The sequence below is a fragment of the Nilaparvata lugens genome, chromosome 14 (assembly GCF_014356525.2).
Source record: "Nilaparvata lugens isolate BPH chromosome 14, ASM1435652v1, whole genome shotgun sequence".
NCBI lineage: Eukaryota > Metazoa > Arthropoda > Insecta > Hemiptera > Delphacidae > Nilaparvata > Nilaparvata lugens.
In genome coordinates, this window is record NC_052517.1 from 3,892,683 (window position 1) to 3,920,279 (window position 27,597).

General features: G+C 35.5%; 1 protein-coding gene across 4 annotated transcripts in view; it reads left to right on the plus strand.

Annotated features, from left to right (window-relative positions):
* The first annotated feature begins 5,188 nt into the window (after positions 1-5,188).
* The window catches only part of LOC111046768 (T-cell immunomodulatory protein), a 46,561-nt gene continuing 24,152 nt past the window's right edge, over positions 5,189-27,597 (plus strand). For 3 of the 4 annotated variants that reach the window (XM_039440535.1, XM_039440537.1, XM_039440536.1), the window contains exons 1-3: positions 5,189-5,395; positions 6,661-6,801; positions 20,411-20,663. Coding sequence is in view for 1 of the 4 variants with exons in the window: in XM_039440538.1 (XP_039296472.1) it covers positions 6,679-6,801; positions 9,799-11,631 (1,956 nt within the window). In the remaining 3 variants the exon portion in view is untranslated. Of the gene's footprint in view, positions 5,396-6,660; positions 6,802-9,798; positions 12,219-20,410; positions 20,664-27,597 lie in introns of those variants that run through there. The other variant, XM_039440538.1, reaches the window with a different exon arrangement.

Consider the following 27,597-nt stretch of genomic DNA (forward strand, 5'->3'; position numbering starts at 1 on the left):
GTCAATCTATAGGGAGATTCTATTCAAACTGTAAGAATGGAGACAGTCTTGATGTTATCCATAAGGTATGCTGACAGATACTCAATCCCAATTTAATTATTTCACACTTATCGAATCATTTCAATCTCTTAGAAAAGATTGAATGGTGATAGATAAATTTATTCAATAATGAGTTTTTATAATCAAGATGAAATATTTTGTTCATTAATAAATAATTCTGCATTGTTAAAAGACGATCTGGCAACAGAGCAAAGCGAGAAAGAGATAGCGCCCATCCGCTTTGTTGAATGATTGACAAGGATAGCAATACCATTGCTAATCAGACACTGCCATTATAACGTGGACCTCACTATAGTATAATACACTGAAATAGCTGAAATAGCTGATGATTACTGATATTTGACAGTTCTATGATACAGAGTAAAATGCATGCTTGTAAATAAATAAATTGATGAAAATGGGAAGCCTTTATGAGAAATTCTAACATTTAAAATTCCCAAACCGACAGTAAAAATCCCAACATAGTCATCACATAAACCTTGATTTCAATTATTCATATTCTAGAATCTAGATAGATATAACCATAGAGAAAGATCATCTCAACTTGATACAGTATCAACACAATTATGTTACAGTATTTCCTCAACTTGATACACAACACCATAAATTGATACAAAACTTCCAAACATTGAATGCATTCTACAAACCATACGATATCTTCTTATGCTATCTTTTCTTCATGGTATCATAGAGAAACGATAGCATAAGTAGATATCCCATGGTATAGGGCGTTTATGTCGCAACTTTTACTGTTATCCCAAGCCGATAGTTCACTTAGTTCTTTCCCATGAAGCTGTGTGAGGCTGGTAGTCTCTCAAATTGTGCCGTTCATACACTGTCACCCCAACAAAACAGTAAAAATTTACAATAATCGACAGTAATCGGCTTGAGATAACAGTAAAAGTTGCGACATAAACGTCTTTTACCATGGAATATCTACTTTGTTTCTCTATGATATAACATATTAAGAGTAGGTAGCCCTATCCTTATTCTTATACTACGTATTATACCATAGTGAGGTCCACGTTATAATGGCAGTGTTTGATCAGCAATGGTATTGATATCCTTGTCTATCATTCAACAAAGGGGATGGCGGCGCTATCTCTTTCTCGCTCTGCTCTGTTGCCAGATCGTCTTTTAACAATGCAGAATTATTAATTAACAAAATATTGACAAGACTGTGGATCGGCAACGATGTTCTCCTATCTTTCTTCACTGCCGTTATAACGTGAACCTTACCATATCCATATTATTATACATTAATACTACGTATTATATACTATATAGTCACATCATGAATGAACTTTGTAATTTCCACTATCTGGCTTCCATCAATGAAACAATTTCACAACTTGGACAACAATATTTATCAATGAAATGCGTAGTATATTTACAAATATGTTGCAATGTAACATTGAATCAAATACTGTGGCGCAATTAAATTTCCGGAAAAATAGAATTACAATGATAAGTTGTTACTGAAAAATGCGCTCATCTATTGTAAAGGTCATTAGCCCAATTTTTTCATAATTTGATAAACAAATATTTTTGTAGATTATTTTCTATTGATGAAATATTGTCGTTATGCTTCAAAGAACTAGAGTACTGGTAAATAAATCAACAATACACTGTATTATTCAATTCCTCATAAATGTTCTTCCATATCAGTTGAATGAATTTTTAATAAATTCAATTACAAGTATAGAGATATTGCTCCAGATGAAAATTACTGAGATATTGCAATTATTCAAATGCTAATGAATTTATTATTATTACTAAACGAAAATCCAAATTAAATGCTGTAATTCACCCCGAAGATTTCTGCTAATGCAAATATTGACAACAGGGTAAACAGCTAGATGGAAATTCGATGAGCGCTACTATTCAAAAATTGTTTGTCATTCCTGGGCTGACAAATAATTTTTGAATAGTAGCGCTCATCGAATTATCTAGCTGTTTACCCTGTTGTCAATATTTGCAGTAGCAGAAGTCTTAGGGGTGAATTACAGCATTTAATTTGGATTTTTGTTTGATAATAATATATAAATATTATTATTTAATCTTGTATTTCTATTATAGGGCTCCATCATCCTTTTAAAAATGTATCTTCAATTGTACAAGTAGCCTATATAATTTGATTCTGCCTATATAGACCCATATCAGGACCGAAAAATATTTGATGACTATAAATCTATAAATTTATGTTGCTATATATTTATGATCATATAACTATAAAAATCTGGTGTGGCGCACTCACACAACTTTCCTTGCCGATATGAAAATTGATCACCTGACGCTAGTGTTCACGCGCATCTCAAGTCCACTATTCTAACATCTGAGCCAGCTGGTGACAGGACTATAACGCTGGATACACACGAGATCTGCTATCTCTTCATAGTGAATGATTCAATAGAATCAACAGTGAGTTGTTGCCAACAGTTTGTAATTGGATAATCACATTTTCCCGAATTTCGAGCTTATTTTCAATTTTAGGCGAAAATGTTACTGAACATTAATTGAAGAGATTTTCATGTTCAATCTTTTCCAATCAAAATTTTTCTTTTAAATTATATCTGAGACCTGATAATTGGAAATCTAAAATCACACTTTGCATAGATGGGGCGGAGCTCCTGAAATTTTTACAGATATGGGACTTGTGGCAGTTGATATAGCTTATCAATGACTATTTTAGGTATAAATTTGATCAAAATCGTTGAAGCCATTTTTGAGAAAAAAATCGCGAATAACCCTGTTTTTGACAACATTTTCGCCATTTTACCCGCCATCTTGAATTGCATTTGATCGAAATTGTTCGTGTCGGATCCTTATATAGTGTAAGGACCTTAAGTTCCAAATTTCAAGTCATTCCGTTAATTTGGGAGATGAGATATCGTGTACACAGACGCATTTTCAATCTCATGACTTCTGGTTAGTGGAGCTGTTTTCAAGCAGACACCCTTTCAACTGCAGAGCCGAGAGCACCTTGCTTTATCTAATCTTCTTCTTCTTCTTCTTCATCCTCGCCACTTCCCGTTATGCGGGGTCGGCTTTACCAATCCTGAGGCGCCATTCCTTCCGATTATAGGCATCGTTTGAAGAAAGATCCAAATTTTTCATGTCCTTCTGGACATTCGTCATCCAGGTAGTTTTTGGCCTACCTCTTTTTCTTGTTTGTGTAGCCATGGAGAGGCACTTTTTCACCACGTGATCGTCGGATCCTCGCATAACATGACCATACCATCTCAGCCTGGACTCTTTAAGTTTCTCAGCAATAGGCGCTACCTTGAAACTGCCACGTACATGTTCATTACGGATTTTATGTTTAAGGGTAACTTCTCCTGACCACCGCAGCATGCGCATTTCTGTGATATGAAGCTTTTGCTCATGTGTTTTCAATGAAGCCCATGTTTCGCCTCCATAGAGTAGAACCGGTCGTATGCATGTTTTGTAGACCCTGCCTTTTGTTCTAATGGGCATTCTTGGATCACAAAGGACACCTGTTAGCTCGCGCCATCTGTTCCATGCAGATGTTGTTCTATGTGTTATATCTGCTGTTATTGTGCCATCATCTGAAATTACTGACCCTAGGTATTTGAATTTGCTCACTCTAGGTAGTATGATGCCATCTAGTTTGAGATCTGGATTTGTCCTACCAAATGTGTCTGGGTCGAAGTTGCACATCATATACTCGGTTTTGGTCCTGCTAATGCGCAGCCCATTTGGTTCAAGAGCTCCTCGCCACTGCTCCAGAGTATCTTGTATTTCTTTTATGCTGTCTGATATCAATGCTACATCATCTGCATACAACAGGTTCCATGGCAGGGGTCTCTGAATCTTCTCAGTAAGGTAGTTCATTGTAATGTTGAATAAAATTGGGCTGAGAGCACTACCTTGATGAACTCCTACTTTTACCCCAAAACTCTTTGATAGACCGGCTGTACTTCTAACACGTGTTTGTACATTGTCATACATGTCCTGGATGAGATTTATATAGACTTCAGGAATGTTTTGATATCGCAAGGCTTGCCATATTAATGTCCTTGGTACACGGTCGAAGGCCTTTTCAAGGTCTATAAACACCATCCAGAGATTTTGATTGTTTTCTCGGGCTTTTTCCATCAACAGCCTTATTGCATGGATTGCATCAGTTGTTCCCTTACCTGCAGTGAAGCCAAATTGATTTTCGGTCAGGTTTATTACATTCTGAAGACGTTCGCTTATAATTCGTTCCCATATCTTCAATGTGTGGGAAGTAAGTTTAATACCATGGAAGTTTCCACATTCTCGGACATCACCCTTATTCTTATAAAATGGGACTAAAGTGCTTTCTCTCCATGCCATTGGCATTTTCCCACTGGTCAAGATGTTATTAAATAGCTCCGTAAGCCACACAAATCCATCCGAGCTGAGAAATTTCCAGAGCTCAGCCGGTATATCATCTGGTCCAGTTGCTCTATGATTTTTCATTTTTGAGATAGCTCTTCTTACCTCTGCTTCAGTGATTTCATCTATAGGTCCCTCTGTCCTTGGTTGCTCTACTTCTGGCTCTCTTGGGAATTCCTCATTCAACAAGTGTTGGTAATACTCATACCATCTTGAACAGATGTCTTTGTCTTCAGTAAGTAAAGTACCTTGCTTATCCTTGATGTATTTTGTTTATCCAATGTTTGTTTATCTTACCTTGCTTTATCTAATGTGGGCAATAATTAATCCCAATTCAAATGCAATAACAAGGGTTGAAATTAGAATATAATGCTACCCTCAGCATAAAATCATGAGTATACGGTATTTATTAATATTATTTCGTCCTCTAATTATTACAATACCTCTTCACAATATATGTAAATCTGAGAGTACTCAAAAATAATGTGCATCACAATAGTCCTTCATGGTTAACACACATTATCGTACTTGTAAAATTAATCCCAGATTGACGTTGTTCCACTTTGTTCCATTCCATAGAGTTCTCATTAGAATTAAAAATATTGAATATAATACAATAAATATTGATAAAACTGATATTTTGTTTTATTTTTGTATCATTTTTATTCCTATCAACAATATTTTGATGATATTACTTGTTTTATATTATTGTGATTTATGTCAAACAGTACAGTCTTCAGTGCCTCTATGATCACAGTAATGAAAAATGAAAATGAAGAAGACGAACGTCAACGTCCAAAGAAACTGAGGATTTTATTTTTGAGATTATTACGTGTTTTAGAAAAATTTGCTGTGTAGAATTATCTTACAATAATGTTTAATACAGTTTCATGATGTAATAATTGGTAATCGTCAGGTTTAATTAAACCTTTATTTGTTGTTACATAAGAGGGTAAGTAGGGTGTAATTTTCGTCAATCTTTTACGATCTATTTTTTAATTTGAATCTATTTTTCATCGCTAAACTTATAAATTATCAATATTATTAGTGATAATAATCAACGAAATTCTATTGTTAGTAATTTCAGTATCAATTTTGATATTTTAACAGCAAAATTGATTTTTTTCTAGAGAGCTGTCAAGGTAGCCTAACCTCAAAATACAATTTTATTAGTCACACAATAGAGTAGTAGAAGTTATTTAAAGGGTTTTAATTACAAATTAGATTTTGAGTGTTTTTTTTTTCAATATGTTAACCCAAGTAGAAAAGATTATCTACTTGCTGTAAATGTTATAAGAAAGTTAGAAAATCTGTTTTAATCTTCTATTTTTATTTCCTAACCTAAAATAATGGCTATAGTACAACAGTCTTATTTTATTTCCTATGGCTTTTCTCTTGTAATTTTCATGCAAGAGTCAAGTTATAGAGTTTTAAAACATATATAATGACAATACATTTTAAAACTTGTGTTTTAGTCTGCTTTCAAGCCACATTGAACTTTACAGCTCATAAGATTTTCTGATTATGTAGCTAGACTAATCTTCATTAAACAGTCATTTCATGTAGTCATAGATGTGGAACCATTACTTATAAAATATTTAATTCCCATATTTCCTTCAGTTCTTTATGAACTGTATCTAGGCCAGATACTTATATGATAATACTATAGTGAGATCCACGTTATAATGGCAGTATTTGATTGATATTAGTGTTACTATCCTTGTCTATTATTCAGCGAAGCAGATAGCGCTATCCTTTCCACTACAGCAACGTTGCCAGATCGTTTTTTACAATGTAGAAATATTATTCATTGAAAATCTGTAGAAAGATTTTTTACAATGTAGAAATATTATTCATTGAAAATCTGTAGAAAGATATAGATTCTTGACAAATGAAGTATAATTGATCATTTTTAAAAAGAATTAACGGTTAATACTCTATCAGATAGGGCTATAGCCTAATCCTTGATAGTAAGAAGAAGAGATTCACAATTTTCCATTTATTTATTTATTTCTATCGGTATTAGCTACATTCTATAAAAAGACAGTGGCAAGGCAGAAAATCGACAACTGTTTTCCTCCTATATTTTTCTACTGCCATTATAACGTGGACCTCACTTTAGAGAAACGAGAGCCCATTTTGTATTTAACCATCTATACAGTTGGCTGCTCATATTCTGTTAACTTGTACATGTTTCAATTTTTTTTTAATTTTCAGGTGTTGAAGTGAGATAAAATGTTGAGACTAGTAGAGATACAAACACATCCCTCATCCCATTTGGTGCATCATGCATTTGCCACATCCTGGTCCGAAAATAATCAAATCGCACTAATGACTGAGAAAGGAGTCCAAATTTTGGTGAGTTTTCCACATTTTTAATGCTAATTTTCCCATTTTTATCACCAAAATTCCCTCCCCATATACTAATAATGATATAAAGAAAATAAAAATCTCAGTACCCTTTTTTTAAAATATATATTTTAAAAAAAGAGTGCTGAGATTTTTATTTTCTTTATATTTATATTACAAGTAGCCCTATACAGGAAAGAGATAACTAATAATGATCCTTGTTAAACTGATGCTGGCCATGAAGTCACTGTTAGCATAGAGAAACAATAGCTTGAGTAGATATCCCATGGTATAGGGCGTTTATGTCGCAACTTTTACTGTTATTTCAACCCGATAGAGTCCTAGTACCGTAGTTGTTTTTGGTGAAGCTATGTGACGCTGTTAGTCTCTCATACTGTGCCCTTCTTACACTTTTACACTCCCAACAACACACTAATAATAGACAGTGTATAGGGTGTCTATGTTGCAAATGTGAGTGTTAACTGAAGCCGATAGTCCTAGTAGTTGTTTTTGGTGAAGCTATGTGACGCTGGTAGTCTCTCATACTGTGCCCTTCTTACACTCTTACACTCCCAACAACACACTAATAATAGACAGTGTATAGGGTGTCTATGTTGCAAATGTGAGTGTTAACTGAAGCCGATAGTCCTAGTAGTTGTTTTTGGTGAAGCTATGTGACGCTGGTAGTCTCTCATACTGTGCCCTTCTTACACTCCTAACAACACACTAATAATAGACAGTGTATAGGGTGTCTATGTTGCAAATGTGAGTGTTAACTGAAGCCGATAGTCCTAGTAGTTGTTTTTGGTGAAGCTATGTGACGCTGGTAGTCTCTCATACTGTGCCCTTCTTACACTCTTACACTCCCAACACACACTAATAATAGACAGTGTATAGGGTGTCTATGTTGCAAATGTGAGTGTTAACTGAAGCCGATAGTCCTAGTAGTTGTTTTTGGTGAAGCTATGTGACGCTGGTAGTCTCTCATACTGTGCCCTTCTTACACTCTCACACTCCCAACAACACACTAATAATAGACAGTGTATAGGGTGTCTATGTTGCAAATGTGAGTGTTAACTGAAGCCGATAGTCCTAGTAGTTGTTTTTGGTGAAGCTATGTGACGCTGGTAGTCTCTCATACTGTGCCGTTCATACACTCAACAAAACTTCACCCCAACAAAACAGTAAGAATCTACAATAATCTATAGTAATTGACATGAGATAACAGTAAAAGTTGCAACATAAACGACCTATACCATGGGATATCTACTCAAGCAATTGTCTCTCTATGCTGTTAGTCACTTGAATTTCCCACTAGAGTTTCCGAATTTTCTTTCAAAATTCTCTGCCTTAACCACTTGAACTCTTTCATAAAGTCTATCGCCATCATGAATTTGAATTGATGAGGAGGTTTTTAAGTGAATCTCACTGTATACTTTAATTTTATTTAATTACAATATTTATTTAAATTATTTTTTATTCAAATACTTCTAATTTTATTTATTTACATTTAACAATACACACAATTTTCACTGTATACTTTAAGTCTTTTTAGAGATTGAGTGCCGGTTAAATTTTAACCGTTATTTATTCCAAAGGAACCAATCAGAGAAGGCGTATTTTCAAAAAAGCTTTCTCTGGTTGTTAATTGTAAAATTAATCATGGTTAAAATTTTACCGGCTTATGTGCAACCGGGCCTGAAGCTCTAAACAATCAAAACAATTAACCAATCTTCTTATAGATTAGTTAGCTAAGAGAGATTAAGACTTGTTACATTGGTTTTTTAATCATATTTTAACTGTGGAATTCTTGAACAATTAGAACCGTGTGGACTCTATAGTGATGTCCACGTTATTATGACAGTATTTGATTAACTTTGGTGTTGCTATCCTTGTCTATCATTCCACAAAGCAGGTAGTTATATCCTTTTATAGCTCAGCAATGATGCCAAATCTGTTTTCGACAATGTAGAAATATGATTAATTTAGACAGAGAATCGGCAACGCTGTTCTCCTACCTTCATCCACTGCCATTATAACGTGGACCACACTATAGTCTAAATAATATTATAAACTATGTTCATATTCTGAACTAGACACTCTAAAACTGTGTTGAAATTTTGTATACTTATGTGCATCTTATAGTCAGCTTGTTGAACCTCTCAGAACTTGACAAAACATGCATTAAATGACAAAACTGATTGTATAGTCAAATCCACTTCATTTAACTCGCATACTAATCATTGATTTATGATACAAAAGTGAATAATTCAGTATAATCAAATCCAATTTTTTACATACTAATTGATGTATGATACAAAAAAGAAGAATTAATCAGAAATGGAAAAGAAAAATGCAACTAGATGTACTGATAAGAGAAAAATATGAAATCCAATAGCCTACTGATGAAAAATAGGTTTAAAATGCATTTGCTCTCTAGGACGAGAAGTGAAACAGCTGGTACACTAATTTATTGGAAGAGAAACATATTGATACACCATCATACTGACTAAATAGAAAGTCTATTGAAAGAGTATTGCAAGAATAAAACGTTGATGTTGTCAATTATGGATAAATACCACAACATATTATTTTTCTATAAAATCAAATTATATAGTGTTGCAATAAAAAATGTGGCGATTAAGGAAAAGTACCACACATATCTTCCCATAAAATCAAATCATATAGTAATGCAATAAAGATGTGACTGAAGACTGAAGTCGATTTCCTGTATAGAGTGGTCTGTGAAAACAGTTGCAGCACTGTCAAGGTTAACACTTTCTGTTGTAAAGTCGATTTCCTGTATAGAGTGGTCTGTGAAAACAGTTGCAGCACTGTCAAGGTTAACACTTTCTGTTGTAAAGTCGATTTCCTGTATAGAGTGGTCTGTGAAAACAGTTGCAGCACTGTCAAGTTTAACACTTTCTGTTCTAAAGTCGATTTCGTGTACAGAGTGGTCTGTGAAAACAGTTGTAACACTGTCAAATTTCACGCTTTCTGTTCTAGACTGCAACCGCAACGTCTTGGAACAACCATTTGCGGAAATGCAACACGTTAGCCACTCTGCTGCTATTTGCAACTCTAGTGTTGTCGGCATGTGTGAACCCAGCCCAGGGCAACGATATAACAGGCAAAGTGTTCGGCACAGCTACAGATGGCATGCCTGCTGCATTTGGCAACTTCAACTCGGACAAGTTCACAGATCTGTTTGTGCTGCGCAATAACCGTAGGACTGTTGCTATTCTGTTGGGATCCGACACTGAGCCTCTGCTGCAGTACAACGATCAGTTGTCGTGCACCTTCAAGGACCAGCAGATCACCAGTGTGGTGCCGGGGGATTTTGACGGAGATGCCCAGATGGATGTCCTGGTGACTGTTGGTGTCGGGGAAGTGAGCGAGGTGTACGTGTTGTGGGGGGAAACCAACAAACTCCACTGCAACACGTCGGGGACACCGCTGATGAAGATGCGGGGCCAACCTCTGGCCATGGACTACAACCAGGATATGATTGTGGATCTGTTTGGTGTTGATGATGCGAATGGCACCCGGATGTTCTGGGTGTTCCCAAAGGGTCGGGATATTCGGCCACAGATACATAGGTTGGTGGAAGGGGATGGGAAGCTTCCGGAACTGAAGCATCCTCACTCACATGCCTTCCTGGACCTGAACGGGGATTCCTACGGGGATCTCTACCTGACCCGGGAGGACAACACCTTTGAGGTGTGGTTGTACAACAAACATGAACAAAACTACTATTGGCATCAGAACATCTCCCTGCCCAACACCTTGGGTAAGGTAACATATGTGGGACAAACTGTGTTCCAAGATTTGACCTTGGAAGGTTGTCTAGACCATTTGGTGCCAGTGTGTTTGGAATCCAATGATTGTACAAAGAGTGCTCTGCTGGTCTGGCATCAAGAACACGAACGCTCCCCGCCGCACTGGACAACCTTAAGGATCAACTACAAGGATTGGAGCCTTGCCTACCCGGACAAATCCAAGATGTACCTCGACACACTGACCTTGAGGCCCGGTGATTTCAACATGGATGGTTACCCAGACCTGTTGGCAACCGTGAAAAACAACGGTGTCTACAAAACTGTGCTGCTGGAGAACGTTGAATGCAAGAGTAACTGCGGGGAATTCCCTAGGACATTCCAGGCAGACTTTGATGCGTTGAACCCATTGAGCACCAACACTACCCTCGGGGTTTTCTACGATTTCCTGCAGGATGGTATCCTGGACGTGATCCTGGTGCACAGTGATGGCAACGGTAAATCTGCAGTGTCAGCTTTCAGGAACAGTTTGGACTATGATGCCAACTTTGTGAAGGTTATGGTGTCTATGGGACAAACCAACAACAGGTCATCCCTGATCAACAATCCTTTGGGCATCAAACAGTTCACCTATGGAACCAACCTTCCAGGACCTACCGTGTTTTACTCAACCACAACCCAAGAAGGTGAATACAGGGCTGCGACTTCCACACAACTCCCCCAGTCTGCACATTACTCTCTCATGCTGCCCTACACCATCTTCGGTCTGGGACGAATGCCAAACTTTGTCGATAAACTTGAAGTCCACGTCTACGGAAACGTTAGACAGTTCTTCCAGCTCATCCCGAACTCACAGGTCGTTGTGATACCCACACCACGTGACGAACCGAATCTGTGGAAGGTTCAGTTGTTTGTGACTCCCTCAAAGTTGATCGTGAGGAGTGTGTTTGCATTGTTGGGTACATGTCTGTTGATAACCGCCATTATTGGAGTGTTGTACTGGAAGGAGAGAAGGGAGGACCATCGTGAGAAGCTGCAGGAGGCGCATCGGTTTCATTTTTAGGAACTAAATGGTGGTGGAGACTACATGAAGTACTGTGACAACTGGCTAGAGAGAGTACGATTGACAGCATCGAGGTTTTCGGCTTATTTCCACTTTTTCCGTATTTGTATGGTGTTTATCATGCAAAGAATTAGAGTTTGAGTGGTGGAGACTAGATGGAGTTGTGTAACAACTGGCTAGAGAGAGTAAAATTGACAGCATTAAGGATTTTGGCTTATTTTCACTTTTTCCGTATTTGAATGGTGTTTATCATGAAAAGTATTAGAGTTTGAGTGGTGGAGACTAGATGGAGTTGTGTAAGAACTGGCTAGAGAGAGTAAAATTGACAGCATCAAGGATTTTGGCTTATTTTCACTTTTTCCGTATTTGAATGGTGTTTATCATGAAAAGTAGTAGAGTTTGAGTGGTGGAGACTAGATGGAGTACTGTGACAACTGGCTAGAGAGAGTACGATTGACAGCATCGAGGTTTTCGTCTTATTTTCACTTTTTCCGTTTTTAAAAACCACTTGAATGGTGTTATCATACAAAGACTGTGGAGATTAAAAGGAGTATTGTGGCAAGTGGCTAGAGAGAGTACAATACACAGCATCATCAAGGTCTTCATTCTCATTTTCAATTTTCTCTGAAATTAAGAACTAGTTAATACCGAAATTCGCCTCATTTTTAGTTCCCTCCTTATTTAAATGGTAATTAATATGCAACGTATTTTTTGTGAATTGGTGTAGACTAAATGAAGTACTGTGACAACTGTCTAGAGAGAGTACAAAATTAAATTGACATTCACTGTGATTTGACTAAACAAAGTTCTGATGTCAGAACTGTCAAGTGTCATGAGAGGTTTTCAAGTTTTTGTTGTGCTAATTTATTTAAATGTAACCGGAACTAAAATTATTCTAATGGAAAAATTCAAAATTTATTATTATTTTTAAACGAAAATCCAAATTGAATGCTGTAATTCACCATGAAGATTTCTGCTACTGCAAATGTAATAATCGTATAATAATTATATAATTTCGTTTAATAATAATTAATTCATTAGCATTTGAATAATTGCAATATCTCAGTAATTTCCATCTGAAAATTTATCATTAAATCATGCAGAGAGGTTTTAAATCATGCAAAGATTTTGATACTGAAAGTAGTTCCAGTAAATTGAATAGATCTAGAAAATTGAATTAAAAATTGATGAAACATGATTATATTTTTGGAATAACGTTGAGAAATTTGGCCTCTTTTCTAATGATAATCCATATTATCTACTGAAGTTTAAAATTATTTGTTCGATTTAATTTATATATATATATATATATATATATATATATATATATATATATATATATATATAAAGGTTCAATAACTACCACAATATTAACTTCTCAACTACACAAAAAGTGAAAATTATTTGTTGTTCTGTTTGTGCATTTGTGAAGCCCGTATTCATAAACTATTTTTGAGAATACACTTCAGTCAGGTTGGTTTTTGTAATATAAATAAAAATATAATTATTATCAAAGTCCCCTTTTCAAAATAGTTTAGTGACGACATGTTTCGGCTATATGATGCTGTTTACGTTACAACCGAACGTTTTAATTCAACGTATCAAATCATTTGTAACCTTGCAACGTTTCAACCAATCAGAAGGGTTATTGTTTTTGGTTGGTAGGCAACAAATCAAAATTTGTATTAAATTAGTTGAAAAAAAACCCTCAATCTGTGTAGGGCAATCATTCTTTAAGGTTTAAATTAGTTTAAAAAATCCCTCAGTTCGTTTAAAAAAATCCCTCAAATCGTTCAAAAATCCCTCGTTCAAAAATCCCTTAATCTGTGTAAGTCAATCATTCTTTAAGATTTAAAGTAGTTGAAAAAATCCCTAAATTAGTTGAAAATAGTCCCTCAAATCGTTCAAAAAAAATCCCTCGTTCAAAAATCCCTTAATCTGTGTAAGTCAATCATTCTTTAAGATTTAAAGTAGTTGAAAAAATCCCTAAATTAGTTGAAAATAGTCCCTCAAATCGTTCAAAAAATCTCTCGTTCAAAAACCCCTTAATCTGTGTAAGTCAGTCATTCTTTAAGATTTAAAGTAGTTGAAAAAATCCCTAAATTAGTTGAAAATAGTCCCTCAAATCGTTCAAAAAATCCCTCGTTCAAAAATCCCTTAATCTGTGTAAGTCAGTCATTCTTTAAGATTTAAAGTAGTTGAAAAAATCCCTAAATTAGTTGAAAATAGTCCCTCAAATCGTTCAAAAAATCCCTCGTTCAAAAAGCCCTCAATCTGTGTAGTTCAATCATTCTTTAAGGTTTAAATTAGTTTAAAAAATTCCTCAATTCGTTCAAAAAAATTCCTCAAATCGTTCAAAAATCCCTCGTTCAAAAACCCCTTAATCTGTGTAAGTCAGTCATTCTTTAAGATTTAAAGTAGTTGAAAAAATCCCTAAATTAGTTGAAAATAGTCCCTCAAATCGTTCAAAAAATCCCTCGTTCAAAAATCCCTTAATCTGTGTAAGTCAGTCATTCTTTAAGATTTAAAGTAGTTGAAAAAATCCCTAAATTAGTTGAAAATAGTCCCTCAAATCGTTCAAAAAATCCCTCGTTCAAAAAGCCCTCAATCTGTGTAGGGCAATCATTCTTTAAGGTTTAAATTAGTTGAAAAAAAATCCCTCAATTCGTTCAAAAAAATTCCTCAAGTATTTCAAAAAATCCCTCGTTCAAAAAGCCCTCAATCTGTGTAGTTCAATCATTCTTTAAGATTTAAATTAGTTGAAAAAAATTCCTCAATTCGTTCAAAAAAATTCCTCAATTCGTTCAAAAAATCCCTCATTCAAAAATCCCTTAATCTGTGTAAGTCAGTCATTCTTTAAGATTTAAAGTAGTTGAAAAAATCCCTAAATTAGTTGAAAAAATCCCTCAATTAGTTCAAAAAAATCCCTCAAATCGTTCAAAAAATCCCTCGTTCAAAAAGCCCTCAATCTGTGTAGGGCAATCATTCTTCAAGGTTTAAATTATTTTAAAAAATCCCTCAATTCGTTTAAAAAAATCCCTCAAATCGTTCAAAAAGCCCTCAATCTGTGTAGTTCAATCATTCTTTAAGATTTAAATTAGTTTAAAAAATCCTTCAATTCGTTTAAAAAAATCCCTCAATTCGTTCAAAAAATCCCTCGTTTAAAAATCCCTTAATCTGTGTAAGTCAATCATTCTTCAAGATTTAAAGTAGTTGAAAAAATCCCTAAATTAGTTGAAAATAGTCCCTCAAGTCGTTCAAAAAATCCCTCGTTCAAAAAGCCCTCAATCTGTGTAGGTCAATCATTCTCGAAGACCAATTATCGTAATTAAAATATGTGATTTATAGTGAATAATTATAATTTATGTAACTCTAGTGATATATATATGTATATATTGTAACGAACGTCTTCTTAACTATTCAGCAATTTTGTTCGAGATATGAGAATCTATGCTATGAATAATAATTAACTGTATTATTAGCTGAATTAAATAAATATTTATGTAAGTAAAGTATTGACCCGTTTTTACGATCTATCTATAGTGTATGACCATTCTTCCATAGTCATAGCCACCTCTAATACAAAGCCGCGGCCTACGATATTGCAACGTCGCAGTGTAGGCCTAGAATCTATAACATGATTGAAAAATGTTTTTAAAAATCTGGTGTGGCGCACTCACACAACTTTCCTTGCCGTTATGAAAATTGATCACCTGACGCTAGTGTTCCCGCGCATCTCAAGTCTACTATTCAAAGATCTGAGCCAGCTGATGATAGGACAATAACGCTGGAGAAATACGAGGTCTGCTATCTCTTCATAGTGAATGATTTAATAGAATCAACAGTTGCCAACAGTTTGCAATTGAAATAACATTTTCTCGAATTTCGAGCTTATTTTTAATTTTAGGTGAAAATGTTACAAAACATTAATTGTAGAGATTCTCATTCTCATTCTATTCCACTAGAATTTTTTTGTTTAAATTGTATCTGAAGCCTGATAATTTGAGAATCTAAAATCAAAATTTGCATAGATGGGGTGGAGCTCCTGAAATTTTTACAGATATGGGACTTGTGGCAGTTGATAGAGCTTATCGATGACTATTTCAGGTATAACTTCAATCAAAATCGTTGGAGCCGTTTTCGAGAAAATCGCCAAAAACCCTGTTTTTGACAACATTTTAGCCGCCATCTTGAATCGCATTTGATCGAAATTGTTCGTGTCGGATCCTTATATTGTAAGGACCTTACGTTCCAAATTTTAAGTCATTCCGTTAATTGGGAGATGAGATATCGTGTACACAGACGCACACACTCATACACACACACACACACACACACACATACAGACCAATACCCAAAAGCCACTTTTTTGGACTCAGGGGACCTTGAAACGTTTAGAAATTGGGGTACCTTATTTTTTTTCGGAAAGCAATACTTTCCTTACCTATGGTAATAGGGCAAGGAAAGTAAAAATACCAGCTGATCTTTTTCACCAATCATGTATTAGATTCTGGGCCTACACTGCGACGTTGCAATATCTTAGGCCTTGTATTAGAGGCGGTTATGCCATAGTTTTGTTATAAATCAACATAAAAATCGGGGGACCGAGCTTCGCTCTGGAGTACAAAAGCATAAAAAATTTATTACGAAAGGGGAAATTGTGATATATTTATAGTTTATACAGAAAGGTTCTATCTGATCACAGTGGTTTGAGATTTATTCCCAGTGCAATGCAAAAATTTCCCTCACAGAGGCCCGGTTGCACAAAAGCCGGTTAAATTTTAATCCTGATTAATTTCACGTGAACCAGAGAAGACCATTTTAAGGCTGTGCAAAGGCTAAAAATAAACTTTCTACAGGTGATATTTTTCAAAGTTTTTCGATTTGTATATCATCAAGCAATCAAAATGAAAAAGTTTTCTCAAGAGAACATTTTTTCCAATCATTACTTTTTGAGATATGAGCGCCTAAAGTTTAAATTTTTGGGACAGAACATTTCAAATTGATATTTTCAAATTCGATTGGAGATAAATCCATGAGATTTAGAGGATAGATTCTTCATGGTATTGTTGATCTAGTAAAACAAAAGTTTTCTGAAAATATCAATTTTTGAGAAAGTTATTCAATTTACTAGAAATGACCTAAAATAACTTTTTTGAGTTATTTTTGTTAAATTTAATAACTTTCTCAAAAATTGATATTTTCAGAAAATTTTTGTTTTACTAGATCAACAATACCATGAAGAATCTATCCTCCAAATCTCATGGATTTATCTCTTACCGAACTTGAAATGTTCTGTCCCAAAAATTTAAACTTGAGGCGCTCATATCTCAAAAAGTAATGATCGGAAAAAATTTGTTTTCTTGAGAAAACTTTTTCATTTTGATAGCTTGATGATATACAAATCGAAAACTTTGAAAAATATCACCAGTAGAAAGTTTATTTTTTGCCTTTGCACAGCCTTAATCCTGATTAATTTCACGTGAACCAAATCAGAGAAGACTATTTTAAAAAGGCGGCTTCTCTGATTGGTTCTCCTGATCACACCCAGTCTAGAGACAGTCTCAAAAGTCTCACCCGGTTGCACAAAAGTATGTTAGATTCTAATCCCGATTTAATGCCACAAGAACCAATCAGAGAAACCTCCTTAGAAAAACCTGCTTGGTTCTCGTGCAAATTAATCATTAAAATTTAACAAGATTTTGTGCACTACACACAACCGGCCCTCACACTTTACAACAGGAATATACGAAAAATGTGAGTATAAATCTTGAAGTTTTCTACTTAAATTTAATTTCATATATTTTATACTTTCCTTGCCCTATTACCATAGGTAAGGAAAGTATTGCTTTCCGAAAAAATTGAGGTACCCCAATTTCTAAATTTCCATACGTTTCAAGGTCCCCTGAGTCCAAAAAAGTGGTTTTTGGGTATTGGTCTGTATGTATGTGTGTGTGTGTAAAGCTGCGTACACATATTCGCCTCCGCTCTGCAGTCGCACCCATCATGAACGTTACGGAAGATGTTAGATCTTCTCGCGTTCCCCGGTCGAACCACTGTTGCTCGCCGGTCGATCATCAATCGCTCTGCTGGAGTGACGTTCGGTTGCGGAGCAGAGCGAAAGTCTGTACGCACCTTATGAGTGTATGTGCGTCTGTGTACACGATATCTCGTCTCCCAATCAACGGAATGACTTGAAATTTGGAACATAAGGTCCTTACACTATAAGTATCCGACACGAACAATTTAAATCAAATGCAATTCAAGATGGTGGCTGAAATGGCGAAAATGTTGTCAAAAACAGGGTTTTCGCGATTTCACTCGAAAACGGCTCCAACGATTTTGATCAAATTTAAACCTAAAATAGTCATTGATAAGCTGTATCAACTGCCACAAGTCCCATATCTGTAAAAATTTCAGGAGCTTCGCCCCATCTATGCAAAGTTTGATTTCAGATTCGCTTCAGATCAGGCTTCAGATACAATTTAAACAAAAAAAGTTGAGTGGAAAAGATTGAGCATGAAAATCTTTACAGTTAATGTCAGTAACATTTATACCTAAAATTGAAAATAAGCTCGAAATTCGAGAAAATGTGATTATTCAATTGCAAACTGTTGGCAACAACTGTTGATCCTATTAAATCATTCACTATGAAGAGAAGCTATCAAGAGATAGAAGACCTCGTATGTCTGGCAAGGAAAGTTGTGTGAGTGTGCCACACCATATTTTTTCAATGGCTGTCCAAGTAATATTGTTAAATCATCTTTCACTCTAGGAAATCTTCACAATTTCCATCGTTTTTCCAGTCGATATTTTTGTTTAAATAGTAATCCTATACTAGTAAACGAGCATTTTCTGTTTTTATGTTTATATATATATATATATATATATATATAATATATATATATATATATATATGTCTGTAAGTGACCGGATCTCGAAAACGGCTGTAACGATTCTCACGAAATTTGGAACAAAGTAGGTTTATGATATGAAGATTCGATTGCACTAGGTCTCAACCCTGAGATAACTTGCTGAAGGACATTAAAAGGATATATACGTCCTTGGAAAAACAGCTGGAAATTTTGTCGTCTGTCGATACCGAGATGGAAGAGAGTGAACGAGTGCATGTGTGGGATCATTCAGCTGATCTCACGAGAAAAAAATTAAGCAAGAGAAACTTATTTTTGTTTATTTCTCTTTTTTTAGAAAACATGTTTACTTCAGAAAGTCCAAAAAAATAGTAACTAGATGCTGTTAGTGTGGGATAGTACATAGTATATTAACAAATATTGTAGCAAACATAGTATATCATTCTAAATCGAATTCATAGTATAACTATTTGTGATTAATGATGTGTGAATAAATATTGTTATTTAAATGAGTGATAGTAGCACCTAGAGCAGAAAATGAGATTTTCCCGGCTCGAAATCGGTTTTCAAGTCCGAGGCCGTAGGCCTCGGACTAGAAAAGATTGAGAGCCGGAAAAACATTTTGGCCCGTGGTGCGAACGCTATTTTTCGCCACACACAAAAATAAACAATAAATATATACGAGAATAGGTGTTTATTAAGCACTTCCGAAAGCAGAAGTGGAAGGTGATAGCTCTAGCAAATCTGAGGTAATCTGAATATCAGGAAATTGTCCAAGTATTTTTATTTCTTATTCTGATTTGTCTAAATAACCTAAAAGATGATGTTCAATTATGTGGGAGGTTGAGTTTATACTTTTTTATTCTTTCAAATGACAATAAGATGATATTATCATAAATGTTTTAATTATTGAATAATGAACACAAATAATGAAAAGTTTTTTGTTCACATTTCTTAGTTCCATGTTAGCGGCTGGAAAGGGTACTCTTTCCGGCCTAGGCCGGAAAGAAACCTGTTCTGACGTCAGACGAGAGTCGTCTGCAAAGAATGGCTTTCAAATCTACGTAGGGACTGGAAAACAGCTGCTTTCTGTACAGTGTGACGAAAATATGTAATAGTAGAAGTGTTGTTGGTTGCTATAACATACTTTGGTATAACTTTCAGTTGCAAGCATTGTCTATTGAAGAAAATGCTCCTTTCTGCTACTCCATACTTGAGTTTCAATTTAAAATATAACATCACTTGTTCAGCTTGCCCCTTTTTATAGTTATTTGTGCAACTAGTGCGCAAAGTGACAGCTTGCTGCACCGAAAAAAACGTTTACGCCCGAGCCGTAGGCGAGGGCGGAATGGTTTCTTGAGTGCAGCAGAGGAACTTTGCGCACGTATTTCACATTAAGTTTTTCCTACAGTTACCATTGAATATGAAAAGTGGGTAATTATGGGTAAAATTGCCTGAAATCCATCAAATAACTTAGTAGTGTTTGAATGGCGGGGGGCAGCTGTGTGGTGTGTGCTGTGGTGGCACTGTGCTGTTGCTGTCCTCGATATAATATATAATAGTAATAATTAGCGCGTTGTGCTTGGTTGCACCTCTGCTCACTATAGCAGCCACAGCAGTCACTGTTACCAACTTCATTTTGATTTTGCTGCACTGATGCTCCATATAACCTACTAAGTATTTTGCGTTGCCATGTTGCAAATCTGGAGTGCAGAAAAATTTTTCCCGCACTAGAGCGGAAAAGTGATTCTTTGCGTTCTGTAATCAGTGCAGCAATGGCCACTTTTCAACGTAACTGTAGGAAAAATTTATTTACAGTTTACAAATTTTCTATGTTTTTACAATCCAGAGCAAAGCTCGGTCCCCCGATATTATTATTAATCCATAATATTTCTTTCTCATTTCAGGAACTGCATTTCAACCCCCACAACAAGACCTCTTCCATAGACTGTCTCCGTGCCACAATTGATACCAGTGAGGCAGCTCCGACCAGCAGTGTGTTGATAGACACTGAGGCAATGCTCCACAAATCGGCTCTACAAGAGGCCAGCACACTCGTCAAGAACACAGACTGGGCACCGAATCTGGTCAAAACATTACCGATTCCCAAGGTCATCGTTCAGACTGTGTGGTCTCCCAGGGGGTACTGCATTACGGCAGGTGAGCTTACTATCCCATGGATTTTGTAGGATTCATTCAGAGTTTTGTATCAAATTATGGTGTTGTGTATCAAGTTGAGTTGATACTGTATCAAGTTGAGATGATACTGTATCAAGTTGAGATGATACTGTATCAAGTTGAGATGATACTGTATCAAGTTGAGATGATACTGTATCAAGTTGACATGATACTGTATCAAGTTGAGATGATACTGTATCAAGTTGAGATGAAACTGTATCAAGTTGAGATGATACTGTATCAAGTTGAGATGATACTGTATCAAGTTGAGATGATACTGTATCAAGTTAAGATGATACTGTATCAAGTTAAGATGATACTGTATCAAGTTAAGATGATACTGTATCAAGTTAAGAATATGATACTGTACAATATTGTGTAGATACTGTAAGCAAGATGAGAAACTCCACCAAATATGTAACGGGGGAAAGAAAACTATACAGAGTGGGTGAAAAGTCTGAGAACGGCTTAATTGACCGAGCGAAGTGAGGTCTAAGATTCAAGTCGACGGTTTGGCATTTCTCTTAATGTTTAAATGTTTTTATGTTTATATGTTGCACATTTACGGCGAAACGCGGTAATAGATTTTCATGAAATTTGACAGGTATGTTCCTTTTTAAATTGCGCGTCGACGTACCTATATACAAGGTTTTTGGAAATTTTGCATTTCAAGGATAATATAAAAGGAAAAAGGAGCCTCCTTCATACGCCAATATTAGAGTAAAAATCAGACTTAGAATTATTCATCACTAGCCGTCAGACTCGCTTCGCTACCTCTGTACCGAACTCTGGACCCCCGACTGGATCGTCCAAAAATGAGATCAGCGGGCTCGCTTCGCTCGCCTGCATTTTTCATTTGAGCATGCTTCATTCCATCATAAAGTCAGAGTACTGAGAAAACTCAGAAAAGCTGAGAAAAACGTTGGAAAAACGCTTATTTTGGGCGTATATTTGATGAAATATCAAAGTCACCTCATCACAAAATTTTTAGATCCTAGCTAAACCTCTGTACTAAATTTGAAAATTTTCTGTCTATTACTTGATGAAATAACTGAGAAAATGCAGAAAACGCTAATTTTGGGTGTATCTTTGACGTTATTTCAAATTCCTTCTAACACAACATTATTACACCCCAGCTGAGCTTCTGTAGTAAATTTGAACATTTTCTGTTCATTTGTTCTCGATAAATCTGAGAAAAAGCAAAAAACGCTGGAAAAACGCTAATTTTGGGCGTATCTTTGACGTTCTTGCAAATTCCTTCTAACACAACATTATTACACCCAGTAGATTTACATCCGGTAGATTTTTAGTTCTGCGAGTGAGTGAGTGAGTGAGTGAGTCAGTGAGTGAGTGCCATTTCGCTTATATATATATAGATTACGATAAAGAAAGACTGAAACTATAACCAACAGATTGGGTGGGTGTAAAGATAAAATCAAAGGTGAACAGTTACTATGAAATTTAATGAAACTTTATCATAGATTTACATTTAAAACTATCAAGATTACTTTATTAGAATAAAACAATATTAATATTCTATTGTGATACATTCTGTGATTCATTCAGAGCATAACATCAACCTTCAAAATTCTCAAATAAATTATTCCTGGACCGAAAATCAAGTGACGAAGCAGTGTGTGATTTTATAACCTTAACCTTTGGACAACATTAACTTTTTATCAAAATTTTTGGAGAGAAATAGTACAGGCTCAGCCTAGATTTTCCTCCAATGTCATAATTGTATTATGATTATAGTGTTTTATACAATAAATGAAATGAATTTAAGGGGTACTCGCTTTGCTGCATTGAATCAATTTTTGTGGTAATGAAAAATATAAAAGAAAACCCAAAAGGATAACACCTGCCTTTCCGAAGATGGTTTCCTGCTTGGCAATCACTGATCATTATTCGCGATGTTAATTATTATTTAAAAATCGAAATAACAGAACTGATCTAGTGAAATGGTTTCAGATCCCGTCTCATTCAATAATACAATTCTCTTTGAACTGCCCGAACTGCGACAGGAAAACTGTATTATAAAACAAGAGCTAAATCTATCCTTTTCAACAGAACAGTCGGACTTTACTGTCAGTCCTAACGAACGAGCTCTGCCCCAAATGATAAATTTGAACGTCACCTCGAATACATGACAATATTTCTCTATCTATCGCACAAGTACACGTTTGTTATTGAAAACAGCGAGAAACTACCGTGAATATCACGCAGCAACAAATAAACAATCTTTCTGACCATGAAAGATGACTGTTCCAATGAATTTAACTTTATTACTTTAAAATCCTGATCAATATGAGATAGATATATGATTTTGTCCCATATGACCAGGTGACAATACTTTATCAGAGACAGTACTCCATATAAAATAAAGTGACAATCTATATATATAAAAGCGAAATGACACTCACTCACTGACTGACTCACTCACTGACTGACTCACTCACTCACTCACTCGCAGAACTAAAAATCTACCGGACCAAAAACGTTCAAATTTGGTAGGTATGTTCAGTTGGCCCTTTAGAAGCGCACTAAGAAATTTTTTGGCGATATTTCAACTCTAAGAGTGATTTTTAAGGGTTTAAAGTTCGTCTTTCAGCATGTATATTATTCCAATATCTTAAAATTATAATTGAAATGTCCATACCATATGTAAATATAGAACTATAATTAAGAGAGAGTACCTCTTCGAAACAGTTGCTCTGGTAACTAAATTAAAAATGTTGTCAGGTTGGCATTAAGTTGAGTTGACTTTGTTAGGTTGGCACCAAGTTGAAGATTGAAATGCATTTATCCAGGACCTCCTAAATACCAATTTATCCAGTACCCCCTAAATACCTATTTAGGAGGTCCTGATTTGTCGCGGAAAAATTGATTGGGTACTGCTACTTCAATCAGAGCTATTCCTGGGAATATTATATTACTAGCCGTTAGGCTCGCTTCGCTCGCCATATCCGTTTAGCCAGACGTCTAGTCTGGACCCCCGACTGAATCGTCCTAACATATGATAAAAATATGACATAACATTTCAAATTTGGTAGGTGTGTTCAGTTGGCCCTTTAGAGGCGCAATAGAATAGAATAGAATAGAATAGAATAAGAATAGAATAAGTTTTAATGTAACCGCTTCTGAGGTCTTCAGAAGCATTACCTCCGTCACAATGTACAGCAAATGTCACACATACAATACAATAATTGGAAATATACTATTCTAAAAGAACTACAATATCATGATATATTAATATCATGTCCAAACAAAGAAAGATATTAAAAAAATATATATATATATATATATATATATATATATATATATATATATATATATATATATATATATTCAAATATAAGATATTCTGGTCTTGAAATATAATGCAGTCACACAAATAAAAACGAACAAACAGAAATGAAAAGTAGCAGTAGTTGATACAGTATTTACTTAATGTAGGTACCTCAACATAATATTAATAATTTTACAAAGTCCTAGCCAGTTCATAGAACTCCTGGAAAGTGTAAATGGGGTTACTGATTAGGAATATCTTCAGCCTCTGCTTGAAAACTAGATTTGGCAAACCTCTAAATTGTTCAGAGAGCATATTAAAAAGCTTCACACCAATGAATAGAAATGTTTTTTGCGTGCTAGAATACTCGTAGCGGCTGGTGATCAAATTATTCCTGCCTCTAGTCTGATGCTCATGGGATACTCCCTGCTCAACAAAACCATTCAAATTCTCCTTCACATAGGTCAGACACTGAAGAACAAAAATAGAGGGAAATGTCAGTATTTCTAATTCTTTGAAGCTCTCTTTGCATTGAGCGCGTTTTGGCAGACCACAAATAAGCCTGATTGCCTTTCTTTGAATACGAAATAGTTTTGAGCTATATGCCTTTGACCCCCACAGTACAGCACCATAAGACAGGTGTGACTGAATGTGAGCAAAGTAAACTACCTTTAGAACATCAACACTGACACAAGTCCTTAACTTTCTTAATATAAATATTCCTCTATTAAGCTTTCCAGCGGTTTTATCAATGTGCCTGGACCAACTCAAACAGTTGTCCAGAGTGAATCCCAGAAATTTGGCTTCCTTTTCCGCATCTACCACCAGCAGTCTCCTATTATAAGTGAATCTCAAATCTTGAACCTTGTTGGAGTTCACGCACAGCAAGTTTGAGTTGCACCACCTCTCAATTGACTGAGTCACCTCTTGTGCAGCAGCATTCAGGGAAGCCTCTGTTGGCGTGCTCAGAAACACACAAAGATCATCAGCAAAAAGATAACTCTTAGCTGGAGGGTCAACTATAGTTGGGAGGTCATTAATGTAGATTAGGAATAGTATTGGACCTAATATTGACCCCTGAGGAACCCCATGAGAGACAGGCAAGTACTGAGATTCTGATCCATTGAATGCAACTTTCTGAAAACGATTGCTGAGATATGATTCAATCATCCTTATGGATCTGGACTGAAACCCATAGAATAAGAGTTTATCTAGTAGGAGTTTGTGAGAAACCGTGTCAAAAGCTTTCGACAAATCAAATAACTTAGCCTGAGTGAAGCACTTATTCTCTAAGGAGTCCAAGCAATCCTTATAGAGATCCTCAGCAGCTCTAATTGTGTTTCTCCCCACTCTGTACCCAAACTGAGAGTTACTAAAAAGACCATTAATCTCAAAATAGTTTACTATTTGCATATTCAAAACACTCTCAAGAACTTTGGACACAGTGGTGGTTATATTTATCGGCCTGAAGTTATTTAAGTCGGATTTGCAACCTTTTTTATGGACAGGTAAGACTTTACTCAATTTTAAAGTCTGTGGAAAAACACCATCAATAAGTGAACTATTCACTAAATTTATCAAAGGATCTATAATATAATCACAACCCATTTTCAGCATTTTTGGACTTATATCATATACATCTGTGCTATTGCTGGCTTTCATTTTCCCAAGAACACGAATAACATCGTCTTTTTCAATCAATTCAAATTCAAACTTAGAAGAGGGTTTACAGTAACCAGAATTTAAAAAATCAATTGGACTACTTGTTGAATTCCTATTTTCAACCTCAGCAACAACTTTACTAATATTTTTTATGAAGAATTCATTGAACTGGTTTGAACTTAATGGACTATTGTTTTTCACCAACAATGATTTACTAGACTGTTTTTTAATTACATCCCAGATTGCCTTGCTTTTGTTCTTTGATTCAGAAATTATCTTGTCATTCTTATTTCTTCTGATAGTCTCTAGTTTGTCCCTAAACTCTTTTTTGTTTCTCTTATATTGTATTTTTATGTCATTATTACCAGTAGCAAGGTAAGCGCTGTACAACAGATCACAGGTGTTCTTTATAGCGAGCAGTTCTAGATTGTAAACCTTACTGGGTTTGGGAGCAGTTGATTTAATTTTAAGTATTTTCAATGGAAAAGCTGTATCTACTATTTTTTTCAATGTATCTAGAAAGAATGACGTTTTCAATTCTAAATTATTCTCTACATACAAACTAGTCCAATTCATTTCAAATAAAATATTTTGGAAAACTGAAATGTTATTATCGTTTATGTGCCGTATTGTCTTCGTTTCATTAATATTTCCTTTCGTCTGTTTAGTGGAGAGAGTATTCCTGATAACTAGACCCCAATGGTCAGAAAACCATGTTCTCACAACTTCACATGTAAATGAATTCTCAGGAATCGTAGTTACAATGTTATCAATACATGTCCCTCCATTTAATGCACTGGGCCTAGTTATACTATTGAAACCCACCCTGAGACCAAATGAAACTAGAAGCTCTTTTAACCCTTTAATATTATTATCATCACTCATGAAATCATAATTGAAGTCTGCACATAAAATAAGTCTGTCAGTGTATTTGAAGGCATTTTCCAATACCCCACTTAGTCTTTCCAAGAATATTTCTAAATTATTGTTGTCAGTGTTTGATCTGTACAGGGATAGGACTATAATATTTGTTTCCAATAACTGCACAGCTGTCACTTCCAATACCATTTCTACTGATAACTTGTTTATACTTTCAATTTTTTTGTATTTTAGACCATTCCTTATATATATAAGACACCCACCATGCTTCCTGTTACCCCTACAGTAGTCATTACCAACAACATACCCATCAATGCCAAAGAATTCCACCTCACTAGGCTCCAGCCAAGTCTCAACAATACAGGCGACATCGACATTGAGTTTTCCAAGATAATACTCTACCGAGTCCAACTTGTTCCTGATGCATTGGACATTCCAGTGAAAGACTGTCATTTCTTTCTTTTCATAACTATTGTTTTTATCTGAGGAGAATCTAGAATCAATAAAATTATCCACTATATCTACATAATCTAAACATGGATCTCTATGTTTTTTGTTGCCTCTAAAAAAGATCGAGGTCTTGTAATGACTGGTATTTCCATGCTTGGAGATGGAGACCCAGCCACAACCAAACAAGAGTCACTATCGAAAGATTCAACCGCAGGAAGGACAATAGAAGGAGGATTGCCAGCCGAGACAGGAGAAACAGTCCGCTCTCTTCCACCACGCACCCGAGCACCCACCAATAATTCCAACAAATCACCTGCAATTCGTTTTTTCCATGTATATTCAGGTGTAACCCATGTCCAGTATGAAATCGTGCCTGATAGTTCCATACGTTAATCATACTAAGAGAAAACTCATGTGAAATCGACTGAACGACACCATTAAAAAACTCTATACATTTGTTGGTGTGTGCTCCCGCCTTCAGATCATACCTGTATGGGATTGTCGATAGAATCAACTCCACCTCTCCCTTCAAATCACCAATCACTTCGCGGAGTTTTGTCACACAATTAAAAATATCACCCTCAGCAGAGGATTCATCAAAGCTATTTGTTCCCCCTATAAGAACAATTGTGTCAT